The sequence below is a fragment of the Cephus cinctus genome, unplaced genomic scaffold (assembly GCF_000341935.2).
Source record: "Cephus cinctus unplaced genomic scaffold, Ccin1 Ccin1_scaffold1978, whole genome shotgun sequence".
NCBI lineage: Eukaryota > Metazoa > Arthropoda > Insecta > Hymenoptera > Cephidae > Cephus > Cephus cinctus.
The window spans coordinates 90659-100253 of NW_014334080.1; the positions used below are offsets into that span (position 1 = coordinate 90659).

Sequence of the window (9595 nt, forward strand, 5' to 3'; positions counted from 1 at the left end):
GGGAGGGGGGGGGGGGCACGGGGAATAACCGAATTTGACATTTCAATGAAATAAGATATTAAAAAAATAAATAAAAACGAAAATTTCATGCCTCTTTGTTTATTTCATCTTTTGTTTCGACGTCTTCTTTCTCTTTTTGTGCTCAACGTTCTTAACCGTACTTTCCTTTGTTCTTTCTTTTTTCATGGCTGCCATTTCTCCACCTCATCGTCCTTTCTTTTCTTTTCGATCTCATTAACGTACCTCCTTTATGAAATCTTTCGCGCGCAACTATTTTTGCGCAACTTATTGTTAGTTAAATCGAAGAAGAGAAACGAAATTGACTTAATTATAAAAAGAAGGAAAAATATAACTATTCTAATTATTATTTTCTTTTTTTTTCACGTCAATTCGAAGATATTCCAAATTTTGTTATACCACTCAAGAATATCTGCTTTGCATAAAATTATCATTTTTCATTTCCAAGTCTATCGATAGCATTTAAAAAAAATAGAATTCACCGTACAACTAATAAAAAACAAGCCAGACAAAATCTCCACCAATGGTCCATATCCTGAGGGCATCTCAACCTGCTTCCGTTGTTATACTTTCCCCACGTATTACGATCTTACACATTCGATTCCCATTAAATCTTCAAGCACACGCTTCTTTAACAAGTAAATTTCACGTTGCTATTTTTTATCAGTCTTCCTTTTTCATTCAGGAGTAAATGTTTTTTCCTCACTTTTATCTCATTCCTTATCCTCGTATCTGTTATCTATTCTCTCGCAGTAGGTAAACCTTTGTATCTCACCAAACCAAACGATATTTAGATCCTCCTGCAGGTACCTGGCATTGCTACCATAGCACTGTTCACTGACCAGCCATTCTCGCTGCTACCTCCAGCATCCTCATCACGCATAACCTGTACCGCCTCGGGATAAATTCCCTGGTCACTTTCCTCGTGGCAAGAAACTCGCCAACTGGTGGGGAAAAATAGTGGTAACCATATAGAAGTGACACCCAAACACCACACACATGCACAGTTACCGATCCCGATTAAGGGGAACATGTGGTTCGATTTCCTTTTTTTACTTTTATTTCCTTTTTCCATTTCGTGCTTTCATAACTTTCTTTTTTTCTTAACACTACATCACAAGTCAATCGATATCGATTCCGTCATAGATCGGGACTAAGAAAAACTTTTATCGATACGTGAAAGTAATTTGAATTCATTGAAAGTGCCTACGTTTATCAAAATTTGACAAGTCGAATAAATTTGAGAAAAATAGGTACGTCCAAGAAAAGAATTTTTAAAAAGCGAATTTTCAGACCTCAGTCATTTCGGATTTTATAAACAGGAGATAAATCATTTTTTTTCTTTTTCTTATAACAAATTTGACTCTGCTAACTTTGTCTCGTGACAATGCAATTATATTTCTTAGAAATCTTACAATCTTGCATTATATAAGTTTCGCAACCGCAAGTTGTCTGTACTATACGTTATTTGCGCCACGTGCTGAATTTATATAATAAGTTTACTACCTGTCTGGAACAGTTCGGGTTGTGAATTCAAAACTTGAATCTGCGCTCATTCAATTAAAAGGACCATTGGGACGAAAGGGACGAAGATAAAGATCAGGGAGAGAATTCATACGTCGTTGCCAATTATGAACAACATTAACAGTAGATAAACCACGTAAGTAACCAGACCACCTCTCGCCCCCAAACAAACTATCTATTATTTTCTTGATCACAGTTTTTATCGAGAGTAACGTAACTTCAATTATTTCCAACAAAGTAGCTACGTCACGCGGGTTATAATTGGTACTGAATTATAATAGATCGGTATTTACCGATTGTCTCTCACATAAAATGAAATTCTCTGAAAATCATTTCAGGCGTATTCCTGAGGTTGCAGACTAGTGCCCACTTTCGCCCTCGTTACACATCGGTAAAACTTCAACATGGAATGTGCATACCGGTTTAACGTGTTCTTCTTTAATTATTGTCCTTTCTTTTTCCATCATCGTATTCTATCTTTTAGCAGGTCAAACCGTTTCGACGGGATATTCGACATTCCAATCAGCCACGTGACTTCATGTTAGTCATTATTATCTTTTAAACGTCTCATAAGCGCACGAAACATTTTCGCTGCCCCAAGCCAACCTTTCTCCACCGATTTGAAGATCGAGAACAATTTCATCTAGAAGCATACCCAGTTCCGAGTAACGTTTCGCAAAGTCACTAAGTCAATACACTTTGACAATAAGCAATTTCGAAAAAGTCACTAGATCCGCCACACAGATAAAACCGTAACTCCCTAAACCCAGACTGTGATAAAAAGAAAAAAAAAAAAAGAAAAGTATACCTGTCGTCGCTGAACTCGTCACTTTCTCCAATCTCCTTCGACCTGGAGCAGGTTTACGAAGTTCTCCAACGTCATGATCATCGCAGAGATGATCGTATCTTAACCCTCAATGCTTCTGCAAGCAAGATCAGGACCCAGGACTTCATCTATGCATATAGATTCTATATCTATACCTAGAGCAGGTAATAAAGTCTATACTAAATTAGGCAACCTGAGACCAAGTCTAGACCTAAGTGGGTAAGACTAGACCTTGCGCAGAAAGTCACATATCAGACATTGGCTATCGAACCCGGCAGGTTGAAAAGGATCACAAGGTCGTGATGAGAGGCAGAAGTGGTAAGGCCTCCTAAAAGACAGACGGCGACTCTTCTTCGTTGATACTTTGAAACACTTTGTGGAGGTGATAAAGGAGACTGAGCGGGGGCACTTTGACGATCCGCCACAGCTACTTCTCGGCGCTACGGCACTTCGAAGACCTCTTCCTTTGGCACTCTCACGTAGATACCTTAGTGGGTAGGGTACCTATATAGATATCTCTCTCATCCGGCAGTGGTGGGATAAACTGGAGCTTCGCTTCTCTGTTAAGTCAAGTGGATCGACTTCACGGAGTACCAGTTGACACCCGACTACTCCTGCGAGTGCGTAGAGACGTGTATTCGATCGGTTCCCGTTTTTGATCGTTGAATCAATTTTCCTATTTCTTGGTTTTCACTCAGGTAGAGGTGGGTGCAGGTATTTGGACGGACCTGAGGTGTCTTTTATGTACTTTTCAAAGAAGCTACCGGAAGTGGAGCGATTTTATTCTGGATTTGGACAATACTTATCGGATTATATTTTCTCCTGAGTAACGAAAGAGTTAAAGTCCCTATTGAAGTACGCGGTGTGAGCTCGGGCGCATGCGCGTTCATGTATTTATAGTGGAGATATGTTGCTGCACTCGGTGAGTTGATGTTAATTAAATTGTATATCTGATTAATCGTCGTTTCTTCATGCAAATAGTCTGTTAATAACCTGTGATTGATATTAATTTTTTTAATTTAGGACCTTTTTTTTATTTTTTGTGCCAGATCATGATTGTCCTCCAACCAAGAGTTTGACTGCTTTTAATCTTACTTATATTTCTGTTCGTAATTTTATACCGGGGCAAATTAGAGACTGAATTTTTCTTCATTATGGAATATGAGCAACTGACCTTCTTCGTCTTTAATGACTCTATTTGCTTTAAAGTGAAGTGTGTCATCTCTGTTGAAGATATAGAGTTTATATAAAGGAGAAAATTAAAAGAAAAACATATTCACGAAAAATTCTCACACTCGACTGTCTAGCCGAAGACGATTCAAAGTGGCCGTGTCTCTCATTATTACCGTTTTCCCGCGTTACAATTTTCACTGGTAATACTGGCTATGAACGACGGGAAGGACAAAACGACTAAAAATATAAAAAAAAGGTACAAAGTTACCGGAAGTAACAATTCATATTTCATCCAGAAAAATACAGGAGTACCGGGTTGTTTCCGGTCCACTGACACACTGACCCAATAATATGTATATATATAACGTATTGAGACAATGATCTCGCGAATCCATGAAATCGATTACCTTTCCAATAATTTCTCTCATCGACACGTGATTTCGGCTATTTACCACGTTAATGTCTTTTCATTTTGACCTCTGCCTCTCGTGCTGCTTGAATCTCTTTCTCGGTCATATCTTTCACTCGAGATGACCACCTGTGAAAGTGGCATTGAGTTTCGAATTTTTAATACATCTTTTTTTTTCATTTTCATTGGTCCTACATTTTTACACTTCAGCCTCCTCATTTGAATATTTCTTTTTAATTGATTCTATTTTGTGCCAGAAACGTATGCTGCACCAATGCATTTGCACATTCACATCAAGGCGTGTATGTGCTAGCGAAGGTGAATGTCTTGTAGCCCGTGACCCTGAATCCTTGGAACTGACTGTACCACTGTTAATACTAGTAGTGCGATACGTTTACAGTTATTGCTATTGCGGTTCATTAATATATAGGATAATACATTGTTTTCTGTAAAATTATATTAATATTATACATTTTTTGACGTAACAATTAAATTTTGAATACTGTATATACGGGTGCAAGGGAATTTAAACATTAAATTTGGAATATTCAAGGTAATTGATTGTTATAAATTATTTTATGCTGTAACTACGTAAATAAAAATTTCAACTGCAGATGGGTTAGGTTATGTCTGCAGTAATAAATACGTGGAAAAATAATCGTCCTGTAAATCGAAATATTACGATCGGTAAGGATATCCATTACTTTTTATTACTATACGAATGGTTATAGTGAGAAGAGTAAATTTAACGTGCATTATTAAAGTTTTAACAGCTTCAACGAAGCGAGTGTTCGTATAAAACTATTACAACCTCTTACAGCCAATATTCGTAATATCCAGTCATCTTCTTGAGAATGAGATTACATATACAGGATGTTCTATTGAGATCGGATGTGAGTGAAAAGTTTAGATTTTTTAAATCGAAAAATAAAAAACACCTGCGATTGTACTTGAACACCCTGCGTATGCTAAGTACAGATTGGGTAATAAGTATAGGATCACAAGAGAAAATTTCAGATATAATTTTAATGAACAATTTTAATATAACTGCAGGTAATATTTGTACGATATTATCGTGATGAAAATAGTCACGAAAATCTCGAGGAAATTACGTCGGTAACTATGGTATTTACGTTACCTATAATTTTTTAAATATTATTCTCTATATTGTACAGTAGAACAGTGTATTGGTATGTTTTAACCCCTCTTAACAGTAGAAAACATATTTGCTGGCAAGTTTTGATACTTGAGGAAAGTTAGAATATCGTATTAACAGGTATCGAGACAAGAACAAAGGGGATTCAAGGTAACGCACGAGTCTAAGTCTGTAAATGAAGGAATTTAAGAGGATGACAGATTAGAGAGGAATGAAATAAAAAATGGAGGGAAAGACTAGTTTTGAAAATTGTTTTTTTTTTATAAAAAGATTAAAAAAATATTAATAAAGTACAGAATGCGTTATAGAGTATTTTTACCTGTAATTAAGATCTTTGTTACATCCTCTAAATTATTATTGATCGGAATATTCATCGACTTGGCGGGAAAGTATTTAAATTGGAATTGAAATTTTACATCATGATTAATAAGTGATATATTGGTATTATTATTAATTCACTTGCTTGTACCAAATCGATTTCTTATTTTTCTCTCAGCCTATATGTGCGATTTACAAGGATCGCGGAAACCAGTGAACGCAGGAGTGGCAAAGTAAAAGCACTTTTCTCCGGGCGTGTGCGCGAATTGATTTAACTTTCATTGTGACTCGAGAACTCTCCTTGGCTTGGCGATGCGTCAGCGTCTTTCTCAATAAAAATGAAACGACCTGTATACCCCGTAGTGATAGCAAATTCCGAGAATTGTAAACTGAAACCATTACAATAGTACGTAACTTTATAGGTTATGACTGACTTAAGAATATTAAACAATATTTAAGACGAAAACCAGCAGATCGATCCGTAATCATGAAAAGGTCAAACGACCTTTGAGATACCCTGTAGAAGGATATAAGATAAAGAGGTTTATCGATTTAGTGAAATAAAAAAAAAGAAGAAATAATTGTAAAAGTGGGGAAATAAAAGTTGACCCGATATAATTTTTCTTCACGGAATATATTTCTTAACAAGGCTATAACGGTGGTGTTGAAATTATTGTAAAGAGCTTGTATTGTATAGTGATTTATCTTTAAAAAAAAAATCTCCAGACACGTGAGCAATCACGCAAACCCCCGTATCGATTTGTACCCATAGAGAGTAATCTATTACAGGATAAATGAAATGTAACCCCAACTTGGTTGGTAGGGGCGAGGGGTGATTTGGGGTTTGGGGGCGATGTCGCCATTGCTAAAAAGACCTGACACCACGAAATAAACTGAGATTGATTATAGTGGTAGGATCGTTTTTCGTGGCTCTAGAAGATTTCGATGGTCAGACAGCTCTCTTTGGAATTTCATTCCTACCTAGGATACTGGTGTTTGACCTTTTTCTTTTCATTTATACTTTTCGCGACAATCCATTTCTGGGTTCAGTGTAGGTCGAGAAAATCGGTATTACCAGCAGACCAATTTGTGGGATCGATTTCAACCCCTTCCAGACGACTCAGACATTAGATTCGATCTAGACAAAATGATCAGACAGGGGTGGTTCTAGAACATGCTAGGTCTGGGTATAAAATTAAAGTTGAAAATGAAAATGTCGATGACCTAAAACAAATACTTCATATTTTTAATTTAGTACGTGTCTGGCCTAGCACCCCTGTGGGTTTATTAAAATTACATTTGGAAAGTTTCGTTTCAAGGGTACCATCCCCTTCCCCATAGAAAAATCATTAGGCACACTCAATGAATTAGCATGAAGAAAACTTTCATGCGTTTTTAAAGCGTCCTAAGATTTACTTATAAAATTAAGGTCACTTTGCTTAGGTCGAATTCCTTCACAAGGGTGGACATCAAAATAATGCCACGGCCAGGGAATACAAGGTGCATTATTAATGGGGGTCGCGTGCCGGGTATATCTAAACCTATGAATGATCACGTTATTCTCTTAAACGTCGCGACGTCACCGTCATCTTCGTCGCTTCGAAAAGTATCTTTTTCGAATTTGAATAGAGCAGAGGTTAGGGGGAGGGGGTCGCTTCCACAACATGGACTTACGAGACTGCGAGAATTTCTCATAGAACTCTGAGGAATAGATGGGTGGAAGAAAGGGGGAAATGGGGGGTACGGACTTTTCTGGTAAAATTTCGGCAAGGACACGTTTCGCTACTAGGAGAATATTCCCTAGGAAATTTCCATAAGCGCGGATCGTGTTTCGTCCGCGAGGGTTGAGGCGCCCTAATATATACCGGGTGTACGTGTCCGAAGCCACAAAGCAAAGCCACCGCGGGATTATTGCTGGCTATGGGATGAGCAGGAGGCTGGAAGCGTTCTTTGCGAATGGGTAAGAGGGGGAAGTGGTTTAAGGGATGCTTTTCAGGGGTGACGGAAATCCCTATGCAAATCGAGATGTACCAACCAAATTCCCTAGAATCTCTATTTCCTCCGTGCGTTCTGCCCCTGTTTTGTCTTCCCCTTTGATGCTCCTTTTTGGGATTCGATTCTAATCCAGAACAAGAATCTTGGGGATGATGAACATCTTGTACAATTGTACGGGATACAAGATTTCGGATTTTCGTACAGTACAATCTGATATAAAATTATTTCGAGGTGCAGTACAGTCTTGATATGTACTTTTCAGCGGGCGTCGAGTATTGAAAACTTTCGTTTATTATGAATCTGAACTTTCATATTCGTTCGAATTCCAGTAAAATTTTGCTGTCGCTAGAAATCATGAAAAGAAAATAAACTACTCGACGTCTGAAAATACCACTGGAATAGTTTTTACCCACTTTCAGACAAGAGTGTCTAATTAGATGTCTGAGTTATATAGGCAACTCTCTACTTGCCGCTTTTAACTTCGCTCCTTATGCTTACTTGTACATTTGCCGGTTGTGTGCCTTTATCTGCCTAATAAATATGATCTTCTTGGTACATTGCACGACCTTATGACTCCAGTAGTACCTCAGAGTAATTCATAGTACATACTGCTGGGTACTTACGGATACTTGATAGTACTTCGTGTAACCAGATTCCGACTAGGAGACTTGAAACTTCTTAATAAAGACCCAATGATAACATTCTTGACATAGTGTAAGCGCATAATTTTCATTTAATACATTAAACGTAAATTTTGCAAACGTTACTAAAACCAAAGTCACCATAATTATAATTTAATTTGGATTTTTCGAATTTTCGTGCATTTTACCACTCTTAAAAAGTTAAGATTGACCTGTTTTTAAGTACATTGTCGAAAATGCAAATGCATCTGTGGGACTCGTTCTCAACGCAACATCAGATTACGCGATACTCCATAACTGTCGTGTTCTTATCTAGTGACAACAAAGACCACGGGCAAAAATAAAGGAACTAGTGCATAACCAGTCGTTTGCGTCCAACACCCTTAACAGCAACTCTGAAGGAACCAGGCGTGACAGCCTACGTGTTCGCGTGACGAGTAATCGCGTTTGACCATTTCCACTAGCTAGTAACTTTCTCACCCCTTAAAAACAAGACCCAGGATTACCAACCACCTTCCTTTTTCCGATGCGGGACGACTTTCGTCGTATGGATGAAGTTGTTGGGACGTCTAGCCGAGTTCGAGGAACCTAGAAAAATGACTAGGACAGTTTCGTAAAAGAGTTACGATGCAACTTTCTTAGAGTCACTTTCTTGCTAGGGGAATGTGCTTCGGTGATACGCGTGTATTATATCTGTAGATATAAATCCGTGGATATCGCACGGTACAAGAATATATACACGGTGGGTCTGGGGATTTCCTCTAGGGACTTACAATTAGATGCGGTTATGGTGGAATTAAGATATAAGCTGTTTATGGGTATGAGTCCAACCTGAAAATTCATATTAAACAGATTTTCCAAGTCTGCTTATGAAAGATAAGCTCACTGCTTCCGGATGATACTAATTTTCTAATTTCTTTTTATTTTTCACATTTTACTGATATTACTTTGCCTCTTTATGTTTTTAGTTACTACTTATATTCTGGGCGACGGCCACGCTCGCCACACCACCGCCGGGTTACGTGAAAAAACCAGATAACGACAAAGTGAGTTACAACCGCTTTTCTTATTATCATAATCTAGGGTTATTTAAATAAGGTACAGTAAAGTTTATATCGATAACACAAAATTCCCAAAATATTCTTTCAAAAAATCACTTCACGTCCAGATTCATAATCTGAGAGCCTCTGAGGTTGCTTCGAAACTCTCCTATAGGGAAAAAAAAGCGGGGAAAAAAGGAAAGCCACACCTAGCTACAGTCAAACCAAGTCGAGTGAAGTGATTCCAGTAGAGATCAGACAAACGGACAACTAAAACAGGATGGAAGCTGTGCTTGGTGGAAATCTCGATTCTACCAAGGGTTCCGATAGGATCTAGAGGTCGTTTGTAAGTGCGCCTATACCAATCCATCCATGAAACAAGTAACAAGTGAAAAGCTGAGTTCATCTTCTCAACTACCGGTCCCCTTTGAACATCTACGTAAACTCCCTGGACAGGCAATTTTGTTTGGTCTTGTTTTCACGACCCCCCCCCCC

The 9595-nt window shown here is 38.0% G+C and overlaps 1 protein-coding gene across 2 annotated transcripts in view; it reads left to right on the forward strand.

The window, feature by feature from the left end:
• The first annotated feature begins 2846 nt into the window (after nucleotides 1–2846).
• The window catches only part of LOC107274005, a 13729-nt gene continuing 6980 nt past the window's right edge, over nucleotides 2847–9595 (forward strand). The window contains exons 1-3 of one of the 2 annotated variants that reach the window (XM_015752716.2): nucleotides 2847–2988; nucleotides 3067–3290; nucleotides 9029–9106. In XM_015752716.2, coding sequence (XP_015608202.1) covers nucleotides 3276–3290; nucleotides 9029–9106 — 93 coding nt within the window. In that variant the 5' untranslated portion in view covers nucleotides 2847–2988; nucleotides 3067–3275. Of the gene's footprint in view, nucleotides 3291–9028; nucleotides 9107–9595 lie in introns of both variants that reach the window. The other variant, XM_025091294.1, reaches the window with a different exon arrangement.